General features: G+C 51.5%; 1 protein-coding gene across 5 annotated transcripts in view; it reads left to right on the forward strand.

The window, feature by feature from the left end:
* Window positions 1-27,142, forward strand: part of ADCK1 (aarF domain containing kinase 1) — a 150,245-nt gene that overhangs the window by 83,191 nt on the left and 39,912 nt on the right. For 3 of the 5 annotated variants that reach the window (XM_053889657.1, XM_019427332.2, XM_053889659.1), the window contains exons 4-5: window positions 120-323; window positions 25,377-25,535. In XM_053889657.1, the coding sequence (XP_053745632.1) occupies window positions 120-323; window positions 25,377-25,535 (363 nt within the window). The remainder of the gene's footprint in view (window positions 1-119; window positions 324-25,376; window positions 25,536-27,142) is intronic. The other 2 variants (XM_053889660.1, XM_019427335.2) reach the window with 2 other exon arrangements.

Below are 27,142 nucleotides of genomic sequence, written 5' to 3' on the forward strand. Positions count from 1 at the left end.
GTGTGTACGTACTCTCGGAGCGAATCAGGCTCTTCAACCAGTGGGGGCAGGAAAGGGAAAGAATGTCCAGTGGGCAGTGTGCACTCACACCTCTCTGTTCCTGGCCCATCTCCCTGCAGGTGCACCTCCGTTCTGCCAGGCGTCTCTGCGAGCTCTGCTGTGCCAACCGGGGCACTTTCATCAAGGTGGGCCAGCACCTGGGCGCTCTGGACTACCTGCTGCCTGAGGAGTATACCAGCACGCTGAAGGTGCTGCACAGCCAGGCTCCACAGAGCAGCATGCAAGAGGTCCGCCGGGTCATCCGTGAGGACCTGGGCAAAGAGGTAGCTGCCCGTGCCGGGAGCGATGGGTGCTGGGATGGGATGCTTCTAAGGCTCTGGCAGAGCTGTCCCTGCTGGCTGCTGGGGCTTCACCCCTGGAATGGAAACATACTTCGTGGCAACTTTCAGCAGTGAAATCGAAAGGGTGAGAAGGAACCTCAGTGGCCCTCAGTGAAAAAGATGGTTGAACCGTATGAAATAGTTGATGTGTGATTGTTTTTGCCCTGCAATGTAATGGGATTCATATGGCGCAACCTAATCATATCTATCAGTTATGGAGGGTTTACTGTGTGTGGATGGCAGTGCTGTGTTCCCTGCATTATCTCACCTGATCCTCACAGTAGTGTTAGGTACCTACCTGTCATTAACCCCATTTTGCAGATGAGGGATAAAAGCTTGGGTGGTGGAGATTAAGTGGAGGGTAAACCCGATTTAGGGCTAGAGTCAGGAGCAAGCCCACAAGCTAGGAGGAGCAAGGTTAGGATGGAGATACCCCAGGCAGAGGGGACCAGATTGGCATGGCACAGGCCTGTGCATGGCTTTGCTTCTTGCCAAGGCTGTTGGCCTCCTGCTTCCTATAGCACGAGATTCACCCCCCAATTAAAACTAAATAAATCACTGTAATAACAGTGTGAAGTGCATCATTGCTGGCATGTGGCAGCTCGTGGGGGCGGATGCAAGGGAGGGAAGGCAGCAGATTAACCCTTCTAGGCCGGCTTGTCTGTGGAGGGCTGGAGTGGGAAGCAAGAGCGGGTCAGTGGCCCCCTGTAAGCCAGGGTAGAGCGAGACGAGAAGTTTGGGGTGTCAGCAGTCACGATGGGCCCACACAGCTGGCCAAAGGATGTATGGGGTTAAAAGATTTTGTCTGCATCTTCAGGGCCTCTTCTCTAGGCCTCCCTGGCCATGTGGTCCTGAGCATGGTGGCCTGAGGCTCCTGCCCCACAGGTTGTCTTGAGCCCTCTGAATAGGGCAGGCTAATGTCAAGGTCACGGTTCTGAGGGGGCGTCCTTCACAGATGGGAAGCTCGGCAACCTCTGCTTTCTTACCCCGGCCCCCACAGACGCACAATTGAAGTCTTTCCTCCCCCTCTTCCTCCTCCTCCTCCCTCCTGGGAAGATGGCATTTGTTCCCTGGTGACACACTTTCTCATTCTGTGGGTGGAGGGAGGGGAAAGGGGCTATGTGGGAACAGGGTAGGTGGGTGTGGGGGTGTGAGGGCGGGGAAAGTCACTCACTTTGCACTTCCCTCCTCCTCCTGCCTCTGCCACGACACTTCTTGGGGAGCAGCTCTCCCCACCAAGAAGATATCCGAGTGGACCCCACCGACTGTGGGCTCTACACCTGCCCTGGGACCTCAGTAGAAAGCTTTGTTTCGTCCCCAGTTTCAAGAACGTGGTTAAAGGAAGCCAAGTCTGTCCTGTATCCCCATCTGCTGTCTGGGTTCGAGTTCTTGGATGGGCTCCGAAGACACCTGGAGCTCAAAGACTACATAGCTGCCCCTAAATCTCAGACTGAAGTGCAGGGGGGTGGCCAGAGTGTTCTGGCTGTGCTGGTTCATTGTATCTACCCTTCCCATCAGCAAAGGCCTTACAGGGTCACTAGTGTCCTTACACCAGTCCATGCCCTCTCCCAGGCAGATGGGGCTGATCCTGAGGGGTCCCCCAGCAGGGTGTGGGAGATGAGCATGAACTTGCAGTTCTTCTGGACCCTGTGATTTACATGTGATTCTGGAGCAGTGCATAATCTCTGCACTGCAGCCGGTGCCATCAGTGTGGAGGGGAGAGCGAATAAAGGGGCACTGTCCTGGCGTAGGGATGTGTGGGGTGGGGATGGGACCACAGAGCTAAGGGAGGGGCGTGTGAGTGACAGGACGAGGCCTTGGATCTTTTGATTACCAGACCAGTGCTTTGTCTCCTACAACAGAGCTTCTGTCTGGCAGAAATCTTTCAGAAATGTTTTTTGTGTCTGTGTCTTAGAAGTTTCTCAGCTAGTATTACCAGAAAGAAACTTGCTTTTTCCCTTTTATTTTGAATGTTAGGCCTAAGTCCTGCAGGACACGTTCTGGGAAGCAGTTGGAAGCCCGAACTCTAGGAGGTGGCATCATTTCTGGTGTCTCCAAAGTCACTTGGGTCTGGAGTGGGTTGGGAATGGTCTCAACCTTGGTCTCCTAACTGCCCTTGGGACTGTAGGTCTAGGTGCAGTGCTGACGTTGGCCAGCAGATGGCGCCGGAGCTTGAGCGTCAGGGAAAGGTACTGAAGGCTTGGCCCTTTTCAGCAGAGGGGAACCCTGACAGGTGGCTGAGACTTGGGTTCCTTATTCTCCTGGGCATGATTCATGCAGAGGAAGGAGCCCAGGCTGACACCTTTGCACCCTGAACAAGCTTGACTTCTCTGGTCCCCAGGAGTTCTTTCCTTCCTGCTGAAGGACCTGGCAGGGTTCTGACCACCAACCCATCCTTACACATTTCTCTTCTGGGCTAGGACTCCTCAGATGCCCCCTGCAGTCACTAACAGCCTGCAGTTCTGTGTTTAGACACCTTTTCCTTCATTTTCCCTTCCTTCTCTCTCTCTTTGTTGCCCAAACAGCTGGTATTTAGTGAAGAAAGCACAGTTCTAGAAACTTTGGATGCAGCTAGGTTCTTTCCTAGCTCTAAAATTCTATGAGAGACTGAAGGAAATGAGGTCAGCTGCCAGAGTGATGCACAGAAATACCTTTGTTAGGGGCACCGCTTGTACTGGTGTTGGGGGATTGGGGTCTGGCTTGTGCACTCTGACATGTGTTTCATTAGTCTTTTACCCCTGAGCTCCACATGGTAGGGATCTAGACTCGTACTTGTTTTATAATTTCCCATAGTACCTGGGGAGAAAGGCTGTCATAGGAGATCGGCATTCTTGATGGACCATCTGACCAGAGCGGCCACTGGAACGTGGAAGAGAACCGCTGTGTATCAGGTGGGGGAATGCATACCTCATTGTTTCTTATGAACCTACAGGAACAGGTGGAAGGTGATGTTCTTGTCTTGCTTTGCTCAAGGTGTAAGCAAAAGTTCAGGGAAGAGATAAAATAGCTCTTCCCCCAGGAACCTCCATCATTTATCAAGCTTGGTTGGGGTGCAGAGAGAAGGTGCTCTTGGCATGAAGACCAGCAGAAGCAGAAGTGGAAGTCAGGGAAGTGAGGCAGGAGACCGTCTGGCCTGTGTGAGGGGCTCCTGGTGGTGGGGGTGCTGAGTGGGGACAGTGCAGAGACTGGACAGAGACTGCAGCAGGGGCTTCCATGGAGGCCTCAAGGCTGGGGGAGGGGATGATGGGCGTGGATGGTGAGTAGCAAAGCCTGGGATGACCCCTGTCATTACTGCATGCCTGCATGCGGGATCTCTGCTGGTGCATGGAGAACTGTGTGAGCAGCAGTAAAAGGCACCCCCTCCGGGCATCCCTTCCTTCAGGTGGCAGCTCTGCCAGGGCTGGATTTCATTCTTCTGTTAGTCTATCTTCACCAGAGAAACAGAGCCAAGAGGGTGTGTGTGTGTGTGTGTGTGTGTGTGTGTGTGTGTGTGTGTGTGTGTGTAAGTAAAGAGAGATTGATTAGTTGGAAGGAATTGGCTTATGCGATTTGGAGGCTGGCAAGTCCTGCATCTTTGGAGGGGGTGTCCATCTGGAGACCCAAGAAGAGCTGATATTGCAGTTTGAGTCCAAAGGCCATCTGCTGGCAGAACTTTTGGTGCCCCAGGCAGTCAGTCTTATGCTATTCAGACGTTCAGCTGATTAGATGAGGCCCACCCACATTAGGGAGGGCAGTCTGCTTTGTTCAAAGTCTACTAATTTAAATGTGAATCTCATTCAAAAGCGTCCTTATGAAAATATTAGAATAAAGTTTGCCCAAATGTCTGGGCACCATGGCTCAGCCAAGTTGACACACAAAATTAACCCCCCTGGTTCCCACGTGGCCCTCAGTCAGGACCAAACATTTCTACCCTTGGTCTTGCCTTCATATGACAGTCAAGCTTCCTATTGAGTCTTGAAGGTGGGCTGGAGCTAAACTGCTTGCTGGTTTATTGGCTGTGTGACCTTGGACATGTTACTTATCTTCTCTGTCTCTTATTTGCCTCATTTGTAAAATGGGGATAACAACAGTACATGCCTGTGGGGATTACATGAATTAATGGATGTGGAACATGTAGAGCATGCCCGGCAGAGAGCAAATGGCCAGCAAATATTAGCAATGATTTCTGTGTTACGCTGGATGCTTTATATGTGTGAGAACCGAGATTCTGAGAGATTAAATGGCAGCGTTGGGTCTTTAACCAGGTTTTCTGATGCTGGTACAGTTCTCTGTCCCAGATACTATTTTGCTAGTAGAATCCTTCTTTCTCTTCCGTGATCAACACCTGGTGTTCCACCTGTTGGTCAGCCCCTTCCCTTCCACTGTTAGAAATGTCCCACAGGCTGCCTTGGGAGCCTGTCTCCTGGGCTTCTTGAGCACTGCCCCGTGACCCCCAATCTGGGGGCTGCTGGAAGCTCAGCCAGGCAGTTTCAACCGTTGCAGTGTCCTGAGGCCATCAGTAGCATCTATGTTGTGCTCTTGGTCCCTAAAGCTGACACAATGGGCGTGGGAATAGCCACAGGTGCCCAGGGTCAGGAGTTGGTGGCTGTGCTGTGCTCCTCCTTGCAGGATGGCAGCTGGCTCTGCTTCTCATGTCCTGGAGGAGCTGGGTGTGGGCAGATGCAGGGACAAACACGCTCTAGGTTGGGCTGGGGCAAGGGACATGGGCAGAGGGGCCAGAGGAGCCGATTCTACCTGGGGTACCCGTGGCTGGCAGAAAACTGCCCCCCCCCCCCACCTTCTCCCTGTCCTTCTTTTACTTGCTCACAAATATTTACTGAGCACACCTCTGGGCCACGTGCTGTGTCAGCCCCCGGGCGTCCCCGCTCTCTGCAGCTCTCGCCACTGTTCTTGCACATTGCCAAAGATCCGCCTGAGGCCAGCTCACCCTGATTCACCACCCCTGGCTGCCCCACTGGCCTGGAGCTGAGGGCCACCTTGAGGGCTTCAGCTGTCTCTTGGCCCTCAGCACAACCTTTGTTTGTTCCGGTGTCTGGTTTCTTTGTCTCCCCAGACGATCCCCAAGACGGCTGCTGTGTGAGCATGCTGGGAGTGGAACAGAAGGAGCTGGTGGCCACAAAGCTGCGTGTGGGGAGGACTGGGGGGCGAGGGGGAGAGAGTCACCTCCTCCAGACTTCCCAGCAGCTCTCAATAAAAAATACATTTATATTGAAAACATAATGAAGAATAAAAAAAACATTTTCCCCCCAATAATGCTGAACATCAAAAGGAGATTTTTATCAATTATGAGAGAGAGATTTTGGCCATAAAATGGTAATTTAACGAGTAGGAGATGGATGGCGGGAAGCATTAGTGTCAGCCGGGACGGATGGTGTGCCATTAGTCACTGAGGGAGAGACTGAGGTGGCTGCCGTGGCGGTGGCTCCTCTTCCCCAGGCCTCCTGGCCCCGGCCTCCTCGCTGAGTGCTGCCCTACCTCTGCCCCGAGAGGCTCCTCCCTGGGACCCCGCTCCATCTCCAAGGCACCTTCGGCCCATTGTTGGACAGCTTCTGCATGGCTCTTCCACAGCCAGTGGAATGGAGCCCCCAGAGAGCAGGTCAGGAGCTGCTCCCCGCTTTCTTTCCAGCCTCATGGCCTGCTCCCGTCTTCACACGGCTACGCCCTGGCCACACGCTGTGGGGGTTCACTCCATGCACTCCGGGTCTGTCCTCTCTCATCCCCTTCTTAAGTCACCAGGCTCTTTCTCATCCTCTGAGCTCGGGGTCTGACAACAACAACATACACATGCACACACACACACCCTGAGTGCTTGCCAGGGGCAGGCACTGCCTCAGAAATTCCACACACATCAATTTACTTCTCACTAAGACCCTCTGAGAGACGTACTGTTATTACTTATTTTACAGATGGGAAACTGAGGTACAGTTTCCAGTGAAATTGTACCTTGGCCTCCTCACATACCCCCTGAGTACTTTCCGTCCCCTGTCGCGGCTCTTATGCAGTTATTTGTTGCATTCAGGTGGGCTGCTTTCCCATCTTGAACCTCCCATGGGGCCTAGTGTGGACTCTGCACATAGTAGGTGTTAGTAAGTGTGGTTGAGTTGAATTGCAGAACTACTTGGAGTCCCCCTGTCCCCTTGCAGCCTTCGGTGGCTTCCTCAGCCAGGTTGGACTGTGAATCCAGAGCACTTGACTTGTGTCTGGTCATTTCAGTGCTGGGTTTATGTTCTTGGGGTGGGTGGTCTCCTCCCACTCATCCTGGGGTCCTCTCAGAGCACTGTCCAGTGCCTGGCACAGCAAAGGTGCTCAGTAATGGGTTGTTACCTGCACTGAGACACTCTGTCTGACGCGGGATGTCATGGCATGGCGTTATGGGTCCTAGAGTCCTCAGGGTGGTCAGCTCTGCTCCTGCCTCGGTCTCCCTTCCATAGCCCCCTGGGACGTACCCATGGGAGCCTGTGGAGGGCTGTGTGAGGGCGTGTCTGGGGCTATCTAAACTACGGGGTGAGGGCAAGGGCAGGGTCTGGCTTCCGGAAGGAACAAAAGGGTCATTTCTGAGGCAGTATGGCCTCATAGTTAGTAAAATAGGCTTTGGAGGCAGGGGGCCTTGCAAAAATCCTAAATGCTACCAGACTTTAACTGTGTTGTTAGTTCTTTCTGAGTCTAGTTCCCTTGTCTGTAAACCGGGATAAGAGAACCTGCTCACTAATAGGGTCATGACAGGGCTTGAGAACTATAGCCCATCTGGGGGGCGGGGCCTGGTGCACAGTAAATCCTGCAGCTGTTAGCTCTGGTTGTCACCTGCAGAGCAGTTGTGAGGACAAAATGAAGCAGGGAGACTGGGACCCCCAGATTACATCCAGCACCCCACTGGGGTTGACAAACACTGACTCCTCTTGTTTGGCCTTCATTGTTCAGTGGCAAAGCGCCTTAGATGAAGGTGACCCAAGGGAGTAACTAACTCCCGGGTTGTAACGGTTTAGAAGTCACCTCATCCAACCCTCGTGTTTCAATGGTTAGGAAACGGGCTCAGAGCAGGAAGTCACTGGCCCAGAGTGGCACAACTGGGTGGCGGGAGAAGCGAGACTTGAACCCAGGCCTCCTGACTCCTGATCCAGTGCTCGTCCTCCTGGACTGTTCGTTCTGTTCAGGGCTGGGAGCATACTGTCTGGAAGTGAGACGGCCAACTCTCAGAGATGAGGCTGGTCTTGCTGGCAAAGAAATGTGGAGGGGCTCAAGTGGCTTTCACCTCCTTGGGACCTTGGAGTCTCCTGTGGACTTTAGGAAGCTCTATTTTCATAAGTTGATCCATCATAGTAAGAGGATTCTGGGGTATTCTTTGTATCCTTCAGCCAGCTTTCCCGCTGACGGTGGTTGGGATGGTCATATGCGCGTACTCACTGTTCCCCTTCAATCTGCAGACCATGCTTGCGGCACGTCCCCCTCTTTGGGGTCTAACCTGCAGGGTGGTGCCCAGACCCAGACCCTCCGCTTAGCTGCTGTGTTGGGCTGTTTGCTGGAGAAACTGCCTCAGCTTATGGTGGCCCCGTTCACAGACTCGGGAAGGTTGGGGCCCACCACTGACTGCTTTGCTCGCTCAGAAAATACAGACTTGTTGAGCAGCTGATAGGTACTTACCTCTCTGCCAATGCTGTGGGGGATCTAGAATATGTCAAAGCCACATTCCACCCTCCCTCTCTCCCAAAGCTGGGCAGACAGAACAATTCACAGAGGAAGTAATTAGAGAACAATTAAGCACTCAGCTGTGGGGCTGATGCAGGGAAAGTTCAGGGGGAAGTTCAGAAGAGGGTTCTTGGGGGAGGTGGCCCTCGGAGGATGAGTGAGATTGGCAGAGGGAAAGGATGGGGCCATTCGAGGGTGGTGAGTTCTGAGCACAGCTCCAGGTGCCCAAGCATAGAGAGCAGCAGGGCGGGATGGCAGGCCCTTTGGGTGGGGGTGTGTTAGATTACGAGTGCTGCTGTAACAGAGCACCGCAGACTGCTGGCTTAAACAACAGGAATCCGTAGTCTCAGTTCTGCTGGGCAGGAGTCTGAGACCCAGGTGTTGGCAGGGTTGGCTCAATCTGAGGCTGCGAGGGTCAGTCTGTTCCAGGCCTTTCCTCCAGCCTCTGGTGGTTTGCTGGCTATCTTTGTCATTCTTTGCTTGGAGAAGTACCACCCTGATCTCTGCCTTTATGCTCGCCTAGTGTTCTTCCTGTGTGTGCGTGTCTGTTTCTGTGTCCAAATTGCCCCCCTTCATAAGGACACAGTCATATTGGATTAGGGACCCCCCTCCACACCAATGCCAGTGTGACCTCATATTAACTAATTACATCTGTGATGACACTATATCCAAATAAGGTCACATTCTGGAGGTTAACTCCTGGAGGTGATGGCTTTATCATAGGAATAGTTGGAGGCCGCAGATCAAGCTGTCATAGATGGAGGCATTAGTGCTTTTGTGGTCACGAGGATCAGAACCCCAACTTGAACGAGCCGAGGCAAGAGGGCAGACTTAGTGTGTCCTGTACCCATGGTTTAGGAAGGGACGGGGTTGAGTGGGGCCTTTGGGGTGCTCTTCCACTCCTCTCTGTCGCTCATATTCTCATGTTCATCCTGCTGGTCAACTTCGCTTACAGTTGGTTTCCTCCATGACTCACTTGCTGCCTTTGGCGTCTCTCAACCTCACCTCTTCCTAGGTTTGCCCCTAGCAGGGACTCCACACTCCACAACCCCAGTTTCCTTTTATGAAATTATGGATCAGGACTCTGCCTAAGTGTTGTACTGGGTTACTTCATGTCCCCCACACTTCTGGACCCCATTGCTATTCTACCTAGAGCCTGAGAATGTGAAATGAGGTGTTGGCAGCTGTCATTCGGTAACTTAAGGAGTTTATACTGGATTGGGGTGGGTCCTAAATCCAACAACTGGTGTCCTTGCAAGGAGGCCATGTGACAGTGGCAGTAGAGATTTGAGTGGTGCAGCTGCAAACTCAAGGAACAGTGAAGATTGCTGGAAATTAGGAAGAGCAAGGAAGGCTTCTCCCTGGGGCCTTCAGAGGGAATGCAGTCCTGCCAGCACCCTGATTTCAGACTTCTAACCCCCAGAACTGTAACACAGTATATTTCTGTTGTTTTAAGCCACCGCATTCGTGGTGATTTGTTATGGTAGCCTTGAGAAACAAATACAGATGTCCATTCTCTGACCAAATCACTGAGGTTAGAGGAGGTGGGGTCCATGAGAAGATGTCATCCCTCTCATTTAAACCCCAAGGTGACCGGTGGGGTGGGGTGGGAAGCAGCAAGGCAGAACATGGTGTAAAATATGTTCATGTCCACGGATGATGATGTTAGAGTTTCTGTTTGTGTGGTACGTGCTGTGTAGCACACATGCCTGGATGTTTTACAGATACAGTTTCTAACCCTGCAAGGTTGGTAGATTTGGCCATTCCAGTTTTCCAAATGAGGAAGCAGAAGCCCTGACAGGTTAAGTAACAGCCACAGTCTCATAGCTTAAAGTAGGTGGAACCAGTTTTGAACTGTGTTGGCTCACAGTTGGCCACCCCACTGTATTGGCCCACCCCTCTTGCTATGCATCTGCTATCCCCGGGGAGGGCCTGGTTTCTGGGGGGCAACAGAGTGCGTACGGGTGTTGGATCTTGATGTGCAGGCTTTGGGGAGTCACTGCAGGCCCCAGGTCTTAGAACCTGTGTTAAGTCATATCAACTAATAGTTTCCATGTGCATGTGCATGAGTGTGCAGGCCTCCACGGCTGATTTCGGGCAGAGTCAGCCAATCGTGCAGGATGGCTTGAGGGGTACAAGGCAGGAGCTGTGCATGGAGGCCTTTTTCTTCTTCCACATCTGGTAAAGGTGAACTCTCCCTTTTGTGAGGCTATGTTAGTTGTCTCCCAGAGCTGGGGCATGGCCACTTTTTCTCCCCTTGCCATCTCCTGGAAGCTCAGTGTGAGCGTCCCAGGCTGGGCCGTGGGTCAGGAGGCCACAAGCCAGAGAATCATTGCCACAGCCACTGCTCTTGAAGGAGCTTCCCTGACAGATGACCCTATGCCTTCTGGGACTGCCAGACAGACCGCAGGGCCCTCATCTTCTCCTTGAATAGAACTTGTGGCCTTCCCTTCCTCTCCAGGGAGGGGGAGTGGGTCTCCTCTTGCAGGCTGTTCGGGGCTAAAGTTGGCAGTATGGGCAGGGTGGATGTGATTGCTGTGGTTCTGATGCCTTGTCCTTACGTCCAAGTGAGCCAGAGGATTGTCTGTACTGCTGATGGCTGGGGCAGAAGCAGTGATTTGAACCCCAGGTCCTGCACTGCCTTAGAAGGCACATAATCATCAACTTCAACTGGGTTCCCATCCTGATTGGGCACTCCCAGAAGATGACTCCGAGGAAAGGATTCTGGTGGAAGTGGTTTTGTGGGAAGGTCGGGTGCAGCCAGTAGGGAAGTAGGAACATGGTTCAGGGAAGAGAAGGCAGCCAGTGACTGTGTGCCCTTAAACTAGCTGTGGGGACACTGGGAAATAGTGGCAAACATTCACCTTAAGATCATCCCACCCCTCAGTTGACTGAGTGTCTGACTCTTGATTTCAGTTCAGGTTGTGATCCCGGGGTCGTGGGATCAAGCCTTACATCAGGCTCCTTGCTGAGTGTGGAGCCTGCTTGGGGTTCTCTCTCTCTCTTTCCCTCTGCTCTTCTCTGCTGCTTGTGTGCACTCTTTCCTCTCTCTATTTCAAATAAAAATAAATAAAAATTAGAAAAAGTCATCCCACTCCAGGGCCAAGAGAGAAGGTTGGGTGTTTAGACCCCAGCATCCTAACTTCATGGTGATGGTTGCTCCCGAGGGCCGTTAATTCCTGCAGCTATGGAGAAAGAGCCCTCTCTGGCTCAGATGCAAATACTGAAAGTATAGCAGGGAGCAGGGGGTAGTATGGGAAGGAATCGGCGGGCACTGCAGGTACTGTGCAGTGCCCTCTCCTATAATCCCCACAGTTGCCCTGCGAGAGTACTATTATCTCCATTTTACTGACGAGTAAGCCGAGGCCAGAGAGGTTGAGTCATGTGTCTGAGGTTGCACAGAAATCCAAGGCTGAGTCAGGAGCAAAACCAGGCCTGACTCCAGAACCCAAGGTCCTGACCCCTGCGTTCTGTTGCTCCTTATAAGGGGACCTGGGCCTCCCCAGGTTTTGTGTCCTAGCAGTTTATGATTTCTCCCAGAATTCCTGAGTGGGAGGTGGGACAGATGGATGGGGAGCCCCAGCAGGTCAAGGAACTGTTTCTTTACCGTTTTCTCCTTCCCTAACATGTGTTTAGATGTTTCAAACACACAGTCTCATTTTAGTCCTCACAGAAGCTCAGCCAGTCAGGTATCCCTCTCCCCATTCTTCCCAGATGTAAAAAATAAGGTTCAGACATACTAAGTGACTTACTCAGGATCACATAGCAGGACAGCGGCTCAGCTGGGAATGGAACCTGAGTGTCTCTGACTGGAGGGACATACGTGCTTCAGTTACACAGGCTGCTGCTACACACGCCAAAGGGCCTGTGAGACCCAGCCTGCTTCTGAGGGCCACGCTCTTTCCCCTACCGGCACACTAGCCTGCCACCTTGCCTTCAGCCCCAGGCTGGCCCTGGTGCTGTGTTGCCTCACCAATCAGATGGCTGAGGAGGTGCTCTGAGAAGCATGCAGTGAGGTTGTTTGGTCCTTCTCCTTCTCCTCTGGAAAAGGTGCTGCCCCTCTGTGCTTGCAGGTGGGGGGCCGGTGACGGGGGTGAGGAGTGGTCTGCTCTCCCTTGTACTTCCTGAGAGCCGGGCCCTTCTCTAGGGAGGACCCCTAATCTCCTCCTACTGCCCCGGGGCCCCACGCACTGTCTACCTGCCGCAGCTCTTTGGTGGCAGAGAGAAGCAAGCCATCCACGTCTGGCTGATTTATGTTCGTCGTTGAAACAATAATGTTTAATCTGGAAAGGGCTAATCAATTTTTTATGCTGATTATGAATAGGCCAGCTGTGCCTGCTTCTTTATTCATGGGGCTTCAGGAGCAAGCCGATGTCCTAGGTTAGGCTTCCTGGGTGGTTTCTGCGTGGGGGGCCCTGCTTCAAGGAGAGCCCGTCAGTGGCCTTGCCTGTGACACTTTGGAGGTGGCTCCTTGTGTGTGAGTGCACCTCTGTGTGTCACTGGGAAGGGTCAGCTGACTCCAGGTGGACAGCCAGGTTGGAGCGTGTGTGTGGAAGGAGGCTGGTGTGGGCTGGGGCACAATCATGGGAGTGCAGCATGGGAAAGTAAGAGTTACAGGATCACAGAATCAGCAAAGTCGTCAGGGACCAAGTACCCCAACACCCCCCTCACTTGTAAAAGTGAGCAGTTTAGACCCAGAGAAGCTGAGCGTCTTCCCTAAGGTCATGGGCTTGGTAGGTGGCAGAGGTGGGACGGGAACCCCAGTTTACTTGCTCAGAGGGTAGAAATCTTTGCACGGAAGTACAACCGAGGCGGGAGAGTCAGGAAGGTGCTGTGTAGCCGCTCTTGTTGAGTTACTGACTCATCACACAACTCTGACAGCTCAGGAGCTTAGGTACAGAATGCACTAGAGACATAGCTCAGCAGGAGGTCAGGATGAGATGAAAGTCACCTGAGGTTTGGGTTACCGCTTTTAGAAGTGTCCTTGGAATCCACAAATAGGGCCACAGAGAGGGGTGAATTGGGGTCTTCTGGAGAAGGCAAAACCTGAGTAGGACTTGAGTGTTCTCAGAAGGAGAACAAACACAAAAGCCCGGAGAGGGCATTTTGGGCAGGTGGAGTGGCCTGAACTAAGGATGTCGTCCTTGGGGAGGTGCCTGAAGCCAGAGTGAGACCTGAGGGGCCTGTGGCTGGAAACGTGGGGCCCTGGGCTGGGTGAGGGCAGGTGCTTGGCTTGGACGGCTTGGTCATCCCACAGTCATGTATTTGGACCCTCCGCAGCCTTCACCAGCCATTTGTTCATTTATTGGCTCAGCCAATGTTTATTGAGCTTTTGTCGTGTGTGTGCTGGAGGTTGTATGGCTGAACAAGCTGCTGTCCTGGTGCTTAGGCTCTAGTTGTAGGGGAGCAGCGGATGTTAAACAAGCGATCACAAGAATAAAAACTTAATGACCCTTGTGATGAACGCCACGAGAGAAAAGCATAGGGTGCTCTGAATTTGGGGGTCTGGGGGAGGGGTCTTTCCAAGGACTCAGTGGCAATTAAGCTGGGACCAGGGATAATTAGGGGAAGGAGGGTAGGACAGACAGAACAGAGAATGCAGAGGCCCTTGGGTAGGAAAGAGCATGGATCTGTGTGGGGACAGAAAAGGGGTGGTGGCGGCAGGGCAGAGAGACACCAAGAGATGTGGCTGGAGATGTGTGCCAGGCACTTTCAGGAGATCCGTGGTTGGTAGCCACCGAAGGGCTCTGTGCAGAGAGTGGCACAGTCCAGTCCTCAGTGGCTACTTGGGGCCAGGGGTGGAACTGGGAGAGAGTTACAAGGCACTGTGGTCATTTGGGCAAGAGTGACAGAGGAGGAGTGGACAGACATAATTTGGAGACTGAATCAGCAGGACTCAAGGAAGAATTAAATGGGGAGGGGCTGAGGGGCAGGGAGGGCCACTAGCGGCTCCAAGGGCTCTGGTAAGAACGCTGGGGGCTGTCTGAGAACAGACACGGTGCTGAGAGGGCTGGTGGGGCAGTATCGGCAGGTCACCCTGCTGGCAGTTTGGGGAAGGATTTTTCTGCGGGGCAGGGCTTTGCACAGTGGCCCCCTCTCTCCTTAAGAGTCGGTGGTCAGAGAGTTGGTGGAGGGTCCATGGGGGACTAAGTGATTTGGGGTCTAGCATTGAGAGGTTGTGCCCAGCACTGGGTTCCTGATTTCCAGACTTAAAAAAAAGTCATCAGCACCCTGATCTAAGGAGAGGTCTAAGTGTGTGCGTGTGTGTGTGTGTGTGTGTGTGTGTGTGTGTGTGTCTCCCCATAGCCGGGTTTATAGGAGAGGCTGTTACTTCAACAACTGGAGTGCCTCCTGCTTATTTATTGGAATAAGTCTCCCCAGGCCCCCGCTGCTCTTCGGTTTTTGGTGTGAGCTGATGACTGGTGGTTTCTTGTGAGCAAAAGCAAACTGAACTTCTTGGGAGGAGGGGAGGCTATCCTTTCAGCCAGGCTGGTTTTAGGATTGGGCCGGACTAGCGTGTACGTGGCAGTGGGGGGAGCAGAGGGCCCCTTGCCCCAGTGTGGGGGAACAGGACCGGTTCTGGGTGTTGCCTGGCACAGAACCAGAGTCATGATGTGTCCTCTTGGTGCCTCAGCTTGGGCTTCACATGTGACCTGTGTTTCCACACTGCCAGGGCAGCTCCTGTCTCACCCCCCCAGCTCTCTAGCCTCAGCACCGCCCTGGGAAATACAAAAGGATGAAACTGCTGTACTGAGAGTGTTAGGCTAATGCGCTGCATCAGAGGTCAGCAAACTTTCCGTAGAGGCCTGGGTTAGGGTCCTAGTGCTGCTGTAACAAATTAGTGTGAATTTAGTGGCTTAAAACAATACACATGTATTATTTTACTGTTCTGTGGCTCAGAAAACCTAAAATTCCAGTGTTGGCTGTGCTGCATTCCTCCGAGCAGCTCTAGGGAGGAATCTCTTGCCTTGTCCAGCTTCTAGAAGCTGCCTGCATTCCTTGGCTTATGGCTCCTTCTTCGTCACAGCCACCAGTGTGACGTCTTTCAGTCTCTCTCCCTTTTATCTGGACTTCCTTTGTCATAGTTCCTGCTCTGACTCTGACCCTTCCACCTCCCTTTTATAAGGACCCTGTGATTACATTGGGCCCACATGGTAATCCAGGATGCTCTCCCCATCTGAAGATCCTTAACCTAATCACACTACTGGGGACTGGGACATGGACATCTTTGGGGGGGAGGGGTCGTTTTTCTGCCCACCCTAGGGCCAGCTAGTAAATATTTTAGGTTTTGCAGGCCAGGCAGTCTCTGTCACAACTGCTTACCTCTGCCATGGCAGCATGGGAGCCGCCACAACGTGTAGTGAACGGGTGTGCCGTGTCCCAGTCAAACTTCACTTAAGGATACTGAAATCAAAATTCATATAGTTTTCATATATCACAAAATATTATTCTTTTGGGTTTTCCAAGCATTTAAAAATATAAAAAAGGATTCTTTGCTGGTAAGCTGTAGAAAAAACCAAAACAACACAAAAAAACAACCGGCATTGACCTGGATTTGGCCCACGGGCTATCGTTTGCTGTCCTCTGTTCTAGATGCAGAGTGTCCTTTAACACTTAGAATTCCCTTGCAAAATAGGTGTTGTTATTATCACTCCCATTTTGCAGAATGGTAGTGGAGCTAAGCACTGCCCAAGGTCACATGGCTAGATGTTGGCAGGTAGGGCTGCTGACCTCAGAGCTGATGTTCTTTACAGTCTGCTTCGCTGGGGTCAGCCAGGAATGTATGTGGTTTCCCCAAAATGTGGGCTTTCTCTTCCTGGTAGATCCTGAAAGTCTGGGTTTGCCTTCCTTTAAAAAATCCCTGGGCACTGCTGCTGTCACATGCAGAGCACATCTGGAAGACTTCTTACTGGGTGGAACGTGCTCCGATCTCAAGGACTTTGGTACCTGAGCTCTCTTATTGGGGCTCTGAGGCATAGGGACATACCTTAGCTCTTTTGCCATGTGGCATTTTGCCACCTCCCAAAGGCTAAGGAGGTCTTTCCTGACAGCAACTATTGCCACTGTGAGCAAGGATGTCTGTGCTTTATTTCTTCTCTTCCTTACTTTTTGGGTATAGGAACATCTAAAGGTTATTGGAAAAAGGCCTTTGGAGTTTTAGGAGACTGAGCCCATCAGGTTTTAGAAGTCCTGGGACCTCACCAGAAATGCGTGTGAACCACAGAGTCCAGGCTTTTTTCTCCATTGCAGGCATGAGCTGTAGTTAAGGACTTTGCCAGGGGAAGACCCAGGGGGCCCAAGGCAGCCTGGATTCTGGGTTGGGAGTTGTTGGCCACCTCCTTCCTGGCTCTCATGTCACTGTGTCTTATTCCCCTTTGTAGGGTTTGCACAAGTCCTTCTCTCTGTCTAGATGGCTCTTTCTTTCATCCAGTTGAACTGGCTCCTTATCCTTCAGAGCTCAGGTCTTTGTCACCTCCTCCTAGAAGCCTTCCCTGATAGGTTTAATCCTCTGAACACAGCTTCTATGGTCAGCTACCTCTCCCTTTGTAGCACTTATCAGATTGGCCATTTACCTTTATCTTTGATGACTTCATTAATTCCTGTCTCACCACTTCAGGTTCCAGTAGTGACTCCAGAGGGTGGTGGCTGTACCTGATTTGGACCCAGTTCCCATTAAGTCCCTGGTGACTAGCACAGTGCCCTGCTTATATTAGTCACTTAAACATTTGATGGATGAATAAACAAAAGACCTTTAGCCAATATATTCCTCTCTATAAAGTGGGTGCAATTATATCTCTTCTTCCTAACCTCGAGAGAAGGTTGAGAGCACTTTGAGGGCAACGGACATTATGCAGCGGTAAGGAAGTACCCATGGTTGAGCATTTAGTCCCTGTGACCAAAGATGTTCTGACATCCCTTTACCAAACCAAGCTATACCAAACCAAGCTCAAGTTCAAGGAGGAGGTGCTGGGTCCTCATGTGGGTAGGTTGTAGTAGAGGGGGTAGAGCTGTCTGCCTGATTCTTGGGGCTGAGCTCCTGACTCCACCTGGCTCTCAGCCCTGTGATGGGGTATAAGCACTTGGCTCCCAGACACCCCATGGCTCCAAGGATGGCTCACTGCCTCACTGCTTCTATACTGTGGTCACCCTGCGGATACCTACCTGGGCTGGGCCCGGGCTGTGGAGGTCCTGGCTTCATAGTGCACCTTGTACTGCACAATCTCTTCTATCCCAGAGATCTCTGTCATAGGCAGAGACATAGACATGTCACCCTGTGAGGCTGTACAAGTTATTAAGATGGGGAACGTTGAAAGATTAGATTTATGACAGCCAACGGTGGATTATGAAGAATAATTCATCAAATGTCAGCGCCTGCAGCCTGCAATTTACAGAAGGTTTGCTTAAGCTGAAGAGATCTGATTGGACTGCCCCCACCCCCACCTCTAATGAATGACAGATCTAATGGATGGCTTCCCAGGCTGGCCAACCACACTGGGTGTTTATCTGCTTTTTATTAATCATTATTATCACAACATTTCCATAGAGTCCCTCCACCCGCGGCTCTCGAAGTGCCCAGCACCAGCGAGCCTCCCTCAGCTACTTTGGAGGAACGGTAGCCACCTCTGGGAGATGTTTTAGCTCCCCCCAGTCAGCTGGAAGGCCCAAAGTCCCCCCACCAGGAAGAGGATAGGGAAAGTTGAACCTCATGCATTCATTAAGAAATATTTATTGAATACTAATTATGTGTCAGGTGCTTTGGATACAGTATTGAGCAAAAGTGGAAGAAGTCTGTCATTTAGAAGGAAAGAGGGAGATTAAGCAAATACAAATCGAGGTAGAATGCAGCTATGTTAATTGCTCTCTAGAAGGGCACCCTGAATTCTGAGGATATACACAGGGAGGCTTCCCTGAAGAAATGACAGTTGAGGTGTGCTTTGGAGGATGAGTAGGAGTTACTTTGATGAGGAGCAGAAAGGGGAGCCTTTTGGGCAACGACGACAGCATATGCAAAGGCCCTGCAGTGGGAAGGGAAGAAGTGTGCTGGTGATTGAAAAAAGCTATCTGGGCAGGACAGAGAGAGCTCTGGGGGCAGGGGGAGGAGATGGGGCAGAATCAGACTCTGGATTGTGTTAAGGATTTTGGCTCTGGGAAGCTGGCGATGTGGTTTAAACAAAGAGAAGTGACATGATCAGCTTATGTTTGGAAAACGCACTTTAGCTGCATGGGGTGGATAGATTGGAGGAGAAAGGAATGCAAGTGAGTGGACCAGTCAGGAGGCCATTACAGTCTCTGGGTGAATGAAGACAGTCGCTTTTACTCACTGACAGAACAGAACTGAGAGCCTAGAATTGCTAACTCTTTGTCTAGTGCCCTCCTCATATACCACTCCTTCGTGGAGGCATTAGATAGGGCACCCATTATTGGGGGTCTTCTGTAGGCTCTATTCTAGATCCTTTACGTGTGTTGTTTCACACAACAACTCTGAGGTAGGTACTAAAATTCCCATTTTACAGATGAGGAAACTGAGGTACAGATGGGTTGTATAATTACCCAAGCTGGTGCACCATGGAGCCAGAATTTGAGTGTGGGCAGCGCCTTGCAGCCTATGATTGGGTTTGCACTGGCTAATTCCAGCCTACAATTCCAGACCTTGCATTGGAATTACTGTGCCCTGTTGCCTCTCAGGACTCACTGTCCTGGCCAGCTGGTGGGCATTCCCAGGGAACACACCTGCAGCCGTAGGGTATGACTGCTCCTGGCTTCATACTTCTCGGTCAGCTGTTTGTTACCATTCTTTGGGAGGATAGAAGCTTGGTCGGGACTGTGATGCCCTTGGCAGAGTCAGGTGGACGATTGTCTTACACCTAGAGGCTCTTTAGTAAACTGGTAAGGGTTGAGTGTTGTGCCAGCCTCCTTGTGCAAATTTAGACAGCACCACTGTTGGGTAATTCCTGGGGTTGGCCCTTGTCAAGAAAAGCCTCAGGTGCTGCCGCTGGGCCTTCATTCTTTCTTCCCAGCTAGGCAGTAGCAATAGTTAATGGCTCTGTAGAACCGACAGTTTGATCTTTCAAAACTCCAGAAGGAACACAGATTCCATGGAATACAGGGACTATGTGTCCTTGAGCTGTTATTGCCATTATTATTTTTATTATAATAAATTGCTCTGTCTGGGAAGCTGGGGGTGGGGGTATTCCTGACTTGAGTTAGGGCAGCCACTGAGTGGGGAGGAAGAGACATTTGGATGCCTTGACCTCTCCCTTGACCCCCCCAGAGTCTACATAGTGATATCAGAAGTCTCCTCTTACCTTGCCAGAAAGTCCCATCAGGATTGGGTGAATTGGTACTGGGCAGGGAGCACTGCCTCCAGCAGGCCCTGCTAAAAAGCAAGTATGGGGCGCCTGGGTGGCTCAGTTGGTTGAGCCTCCGACTCCAGCTCAGGTCATGATCTCATGATTCATGGGATTGAGCCCTGCATCGGGCTCACTGCTGTCACCATAGAGCCTGCTTCGTATCCTCTGTCCCCCTCTCTCTTTGCACCTCCCCTGCTTGAGCTCTCTCTCAAAAATAAACATTAAAAAAATTTTTTTTTTTAAAAAAAGCAAGTATGTTTCCTTGGGGCTGTTGCCTTATTCTGCAGACTGAGACCTCCTCATGGCGAGAGGTGGTGTCTGTTTTGTTGGTTTATGTACCTAGGATGGTTTCTGTCATGTGGCAGGCCTGCAGGTAAGTATTTGCTGATTGGCTGACTGACTTTAGCTAAGGAATGGCAGATTGATTTCGTTTCCTATATTAATTCTGATCTATTGGTAGTGGCTTCCTGGAGTACTGTGTTGAGAGAGATTCTGAGGCATCATCTGTGCCCAGAAGAAATGAATGCTGTGATTGATTAGTGATATCTGGCATGAGTATGCTTGAGGCTTATTAGTCAGCTATTACTGCATAACAGATTACCCCCCAACAACAAACATTTGATATGTTGCAGTTTCTGTGGGTTAGGAATTTGGGAGGACCTTACTGGATGCTTCTGGCTCAGACTCTCTGTGAGGTATAGGCAGGGTGTTGGTGAGGGCTGCAGTCATCTGAAGGCATGAGTGGGGAAGGAGAATCTGCTTCCAGGATGGCTCACTGTGGACAGGAGGCCTTGGTTCCTTACCCCATGGACCTCTCCACAGGCTGCTTGAGCGTCCTCATGACATGGCAGCTCGCTTTCCCAAGAGCACGCTCTCCGGGAAAGGACAGGAAGGATGTCTGGTGATGTCTAAGAAGGCATGCACTAATTTCCTCCATATGCCAGGTCACGAGTCTAGCTCACACTCAGAGGTGGGTGGGCAGTAGGCTGCACCTCTCAAAGGGAGGAGTTGTTAAGTACCTGTGGACTTATTTTAAAACCACTGCAGGGGGAATGAGAGGACCATGTGCCACCTATTTGCTGTCAGCATCATGTGTTACTTACAAGGTGCAGGAATGACCCTGAACAGGTGGGATATAAACCAGGCATGTTTAACGGGGAGAAGGAATTGCAGCAAAGTGGGGTATCAGCCAACAGGGTGACTGTGAGATGGAGGCATGCCTGGGGCAGGTCCCTGGGAAATGGTGACAAGAGGAAGGTCCCTGAGAAACGGTGACAAGAGGGTGGGTTTTAAGCAACGGCATATAGGATGTGATGGTGGGTTTTCTGTTCAAGGCAGTCTGTGCTTTGCAGAGTCCTTGGTAGCTGGGCCTGTCTTGTCTGCCGCAGGCTCAGGGTGGGCTAGGTTCACTCCAGCTACTCCATTAGTACAAGGACTTGTCCCTCTCCTCATCAGACTGTAGTGGATGGCTGCTGGCACCCAGCCAGGCACGGGGAGGGGGGCATCTCTAGACCTCGAGATCCAGATGTTGTTTGCTGCTGATGCCATGGTAACCTTCCCCAGGTGCCCTGGGCAGTCTTCCCAACTCCTAAGTGGGAGCTGCTTGGCCTTGGCAGCTAGGCCTGGACTTCCCTGCTTTGAGGCAAGCTCCTGTCTTCAACCGGAGCCAGCCAGTTGTGGGTTTGTTCAATTTGTTGGCATTATCTTAGGTCAATGTAGCTTGATGTAGTAAATCCAGAATAGGTCCGATGTGCATGACTATGGGGACGCCAGGATGGGATATTTGAATTTGGGCCATCTTGGAAAATCCAGGACATCCCCCTTCCTGTGGCTGGTGAGGGGCCTGAGGCTGGCCGGCTGAGAGACTTATGTGAAACTCCTCCCCAGGAGTCCTACTATGGTGTTTACAGAAGATCCTCACCCTCTTACCTTATTTTGGGTGAAGTGAGGACCCTGGCCAGTGCTTGGCTGCCCAGTGTGGCATTTTGGAAACATTTATCCAGAAAACTGGCTTCATGAGAATCTGCAGACCTAACTTCCCAGAGAGTCTCACACTCTGTCCTGTACCTGGGTATGATGTCATGTGGCCTCGGTTTCCTGGACCCCAGCTGATGCCAGCCCGCTCAAGTCTTAACCTGAGCCTGTGGGGGAAGACACATTTCTTCTTGCCCTTCTGATGTTTTCTGCTCATAAAAAACCAAACACCGCCCCTTACATTTGCACGCACACACATACACATACACACACACACGTACCCTGAAAAACCAGATAATACAAAGCTAGAGAAACTTTTTTCCTGATTATTTTTCCTTTTCTAGACAGGGACATCAGTATATTTGAATCATGGGCTGACAGTAATTAAAAAGCACAGCTCGTCATTTTAAAATGCAGTTGTCTTACTTAATTGATTTTGCTGCCAGACCCCCAGGAAAGAAAGAGGAGCGAGGGAAAGAAAGCCCTAGAAGGGGAGACAGGTTTGTGTGAGGGACTGAGGCAGCTCAGGGCCCCGCTCCACTCTAATTGCTGTGCATGCTGCCGTTGGCCTCCGCTAATGGCTTTCTGCTCAGAGGGCTGGGGGCCGGGGCCTGACTGGAGGGGGTGGTGTTTGTGTCAGCCACGTGGGGGGCGTAATTCTGCTTTCGGGACAGTGTCTATTTTTCCTTACTATCTATCAGCACAAAGTACTTGCACTGAATACTTTGAATCAGGTTCCATTTAGAGATACTTTATTCATATTTAATTACAGGCTGTAGCACCAATCTTTAATTACCTTTTTTGTAAGCCAGCTAGGAACATTCACTAGCAATCAATTTTGTGTGTGTGTGTGTGTGTGTGTGTGTGTGTGTGTGTAAGCACAGGAGGGTGTGGGTGTGTGACTTGGTTCCTGATAGAGGGGAAAGGATGGCTGCAGGGGCCCTGAGAGGTGGTGGGTGGGCAGGGGTGGGGTGAGGAGGGGATGTGCCCAGCAGGTTCCCTGTGCAGAGTGAGTGGTGCCTCTTCATTCCCCATGCCTCTCTTTGCCTCCATCGGTCAAATTGGGGATTAGGGCAGGTCCTCACAGCTGGGCCTTGTTCAGGGTGCTGAGTTGAGGCACCTGAGTTTGGGTGGTATCCTAAGCTCTGGACCCCGTGCATCCCCTGGTAGGGGCAGGGGATTGTGGGAGGACCCCATCTTGTTCCCTGGGGAGATGGTGGGCCAGGCTTCCTTTCCCCCTGGAGATTGGGATATGCTTGCCTCAGCCCTTTCCTCCCTTCACCTCTCCCTGGAGTGCTCCTGGCAGCTGTTCTTGCCACACAGCCCTAGTGATGCCATGTCACTCTTCAGTTGCAATGACTCTGCAGCGTCCCCGCAATGACACTGATTTGAAGACTGGCTGTCCTTAGAAAATGAGCAAATGTTCCCAGGAAGCCAGGTGGAGGCTTGGGGTGGGGAGTGGGGTCAGATGACCCCCAAGTCCCTTTGCAGTGGGAAGATGGGGCCGTTCCAGCTGCCTGGGAGATGAGGGTCTGAGTTCACAGAAATGCTCCAGAAAACGTTCTCCTTGGTGCTCCTTTAGGAACAGCCAGAGGGTTTCTAAAGGAAGTTGTTGTTGATTTCATTATGTAATGGCCAGGAATATTGCTGAAGCTCTCCCTCCCTTCTATTCCTGGATCCCTGTCCCAGCAAGAGGCCACCGAGGAGAGGAGAGAGGGGAGGCCATGGAACTCGCGTTTACTGAGCCTCTTGGGGGTGCTGGGCACCATGCTCATGTTTCTTTCATCTACCCCAGATGGGGCCCAAGAAATATCAGAGCCCCTCTAGTCCTATGTGACAGAAAACAACTCAAACTGACTTAAACAGAAAAAGGAATTATAGGGTGGGTATTCAGGCATGGCTAGATCAAGGGGCTCAACCATGGATTCACTATCTCTTGTCTCTGCTTTCTTCTTTTTGCTATTGAGATTCCTGATAGCTCCAGACTTCAAGTTCAATTTTTACGTTCAAGTTCAGCAGAAAGAAAAAAATCCCTTCTCCTACAGTTCAAACAGAAGTAAAACAGTTGAGTCTGATTGGATCAGTTGGGTCACCTGTCCATCTCTGAACCAGTCAGTGTGACCCAGGGTATTCAGGGTTCTGATCGACCAGGCTGGGGTCTCTCATACCTGCCCTGGAGTAACAGGGGGAGTCCACCTAGGTAAATTCCATACAGGACATGTGCTTTTACATTTGAGGATTTTGGATTAGTAGGAGTGTGGGAGCAGGAAGGCCCAGCCGTTTCAAAAGGAAGAAAGAGTTGATTGAGTTCCTCTCCAATGGAGAGAATAGTGGATTCAGTCTTTCAACAAATATGTGTTTGGCACCAACTGGTTCTGGGGCTCTTCTAAGTGCAAGGAACTCGACAGCTAACAAGACGGACAAAAATCCCTGCCTACCTGAAGCCGATGTTCTGATGAGGTTTACAGGATGGTGGTTCTTTCATTCTCCCAATCCAAGCCCAAGTCCAGAATAAAGGGTTCTTGTATGGGGAGACTTGGGGTGATTGATGTAAGGGAGAATCTGGCCCTCAGGGAGCCTTGAACTCAGGAGGGAGGGAAAGAGACAAGTATATGGTTGGGGAAGGAGGTGGGTAAATAGGCACTGGGAGGAGTACAAATAAAAACCCAGGAAGAAGAAGGGGGACAGGGAAGCCAATCCATACCCATCTCCTGTGACAGAAGTGTGGGCCCCTCCCATGTTGCCTGGACCTTTGACCTCCAAAGGATGTTGATAAATGGGATGGAGTTTCATGAAAGATACAGAAATGATGACAGGGCTGGAGGGAGTGATTTATGAGGGAGATTAGCAAGCTACTAGTGCAGCCTAGCAAACAGAGGGGTGGGATGGTGGCCATGGGCTGTCTGACTGCTGAAGCCCCAGGAGAGGAGGGGGCTGAGGGGCAGGGTGGAGTGCCTGCTGCAGAAGGGGGGCGGCAAGAGGACTGAATGGGTGTGAGAGCCTGGGGGACATGAGAAGGAGGGCCTTGGGACTAAGCATGCATGGGCACACTTACGTGTGTGTGTGAGAATGTCTGGACCTTCCAGGATTGGGAGGCTATACAGGGACTTAAAGAAATGGAGGGAGTGAGAATTTCAGCCTTGGACATTTTGGCAAGAGGTTTTTGGGGACCTCCTTCCCATCTGGTAGAATATTCATATCTGGACCATGTAGGTGTGACCACTCAAGTCAGAAAGACTTTTTTCCTTTAGGAAAATTTGGTATGGCATTTCTAAGAGGGAAGGAAGGAAGGAAGAAGAGAAGAGAAGGCAGACAAGTTAGGAGTACATGTTCCATTTCATAGACAAAGGGCAAGGGATCTGCCCAAGGCTCCCTTTGGGTGGCATTGCAGGTAGGGGCCAAAAGCGAGGCTGGGGTGTGTGGCCCTGGGGTCCCTGCTGGGTCTCTGCTCCACTGGCCGAGAGTGGGCTTGAGGACCCATGTTGAGCCTGCTGCTCCGGCAGGAACAAGAGGCGGCTGTTAGGTTTGGAGTCTCCAGCCTGGGATCCCTTGAGCTCTCCATGTTGGCTGGTTGGAATATCTGATCCCTGCCTTGGGCTGTCTGGTGCCCTGGTTCTGCTTCCTCTTGATTTTATGTGTGCGCATGAGAGTCCCAGGGGTGCAATGTTGCATAATTAAATGAGCAGACGGTACTCCATTCTGAACATTCTAGACAGCACTTCTTTGGCCTTAAATGGAGGTGCTCTGAGCACCCATGCATGTGTATGGGGACACACCCTCCACATGTGTTTTCTCTCTCCCTCCAGATGCTTGCTGGGAATCTCCATGGCAGCAGGGAGCCCAGGCAAGGTGCTGGGTTGACATACAACCGGTGGAGCAGAAAGTCTGTTTCGGGGCATCAGGCAGCACTGGCCCTGGCCCATCCTCTTGGCCCCTTTCACTGAACTGGGTCATCTTATTCACTCCATTCTCTCTCCACTCTTGCCAGATCCATGATTTGTTCATGAGCTTTGATGACACCCCCCTGGGGGCCGCCTCCCTGGCCCAGGTCCACAAGGCAGTGCTGCATGATGGGCGGACGGTGGCTGTGAAGGTCCAGCATCCAAAGGTACAGGCTCAGAGCTCGAAGGACATTCTCCTGATGGAGGTGAGAGCCTTCCCCTTTCTCTTTCCTTTATCCTCATTCTATATTTCTCTGGAAACTAGGTGGCTCCTGTGACACTGGTTCAAGGCAGCTGGGTGGAGTGTGACCTTTTGAGCAGCAAGGCAGGAGAGGAAAGCTTGAGACCATGACAAAGGAAGTGTTGTGACTGTGCTATGACTGGGGTGGGGTCGGGGGCCGGGGGGGGGGGGGGCCCTTGGCTGGGTTGGTCAGTTCTTCTTAATTTGTTCCTAGGAACTATCTGGGGATGGTCTCAGAACATGATGGGCAGCTGTTGGGGCCAACGAGACCTCAGTTGCATGTTGTAGAAATGAGATGAACCAAAAGTGATTTCCTTGGGGGTAGAAAAGTTACAGCTTAATTTGTTAATTTATAACAGAAGGGAGCATGTGGTCAGCCCAGGGATGTAGAAGTGACAGGAAGATCACATAGAAATATTTACGTAGACTGTATGCTCATCTCCCAATGTTTTGAGTGAACAAGCTTGTCTACCTAAAAACGTTCCTGGGAAAAGCCCTGATGGAAGACTGTGTCTCTGGACTTTTCTAGCTCTGTCCGCAGAGCAAGGGAGGGTGAGCCAGGTGCTGGCTGGGCGGTAGCCAGCACCCGGCCTGGGAGGTCAGTGCATTTAACCTGCCAGCATGTCCCTCCCCTTGTCTGCTGTCTCCCTTCCGTTCCTTTCCTCACTCTGGACTCTTAGTTTGTTCCCTCAGCTTACCTTGACTAAACTTCGCACACACATGGAAAGTCTCTTTTGCATCAGGCACCAATGGGTGCTGGGGACACAGGAGTGAGGAAGCTCTGTCTTCATCCCTGTTTAGCAGAAGGGCAGGTCTGGATACAAACAGCCACCGTGTGGGGATATGAGCTCCACGAAAGAGGTGTGTGCACAGTGCTGTCAACTCTGTGCCTGGTCTGTTGGGGGCATCCTGGGTCGGGGAGGTGCTTCACTGAGGCGCCGGTGAGATAGCCAGGTGGGGGAAGGATAGCCCAGCCTGTGCCGAGGCCTGAGTCTCGGAGAAACAGGGTGTGCTTAGAGGAGAACTTGAGCTGGTTCAGGTGATGTGTCTGGGAATGGTTACAGATGGGGCTGAGGAGGTCGACAGGACAGCACGGAGGGCCTTATGTTGCAGGCGAAGGCATAGAACAGTATACGCAGCAAGTATGGAACTGCTATGGAACTGAGCAGATCTGATTCTCTGCTGTAGTCCGTGGGGAACCACTCAAGAAATTTAAATCAGGGTAATGTCATGATCCGATGTACATTAGAAACAAGAGTCTGTTGGCAGTTTGGAGGATATACTGGCAGGCAGGCAGACTGTAGCCAGGGAGACTAACGGAGGGGCTGCTGTACTGGTTGGAACCAGAAATACTGTTGTGAACCAAGGCAGGGGAATGGGAGTGAAGGGGAGGGATGGGCTCGAGGGACAGACTCATCAGGACTTTGTGACCAGCTTTACATGGGGTGGTAGCAAATACTGGCATGAATGAAAAGGAGGAGAATAAAACAAATTGTACGTTTCTGGCTTAAATGATTAAATATGGATGCCTTTAACCAGTGTATCCATCAGGGTCCAGTCGGGAGGAAAGAA

Source organism: Panthera pardus, unplaced genomic scaffold (genome assembly GCF_024362965.1).
Source record: "Panthera pardus isolate Hobbes unplaced genomic scaffold, ASM2436296v1 HiC_scaffold_24, whole genome shotgun sequence".
Taxonomy (NCBI): domain Eukaryota; kingdom Metazoa; phylum Chordata; class Mammalia; order Carnivora; family Felidae; genus Panthera; species Panthera pardus.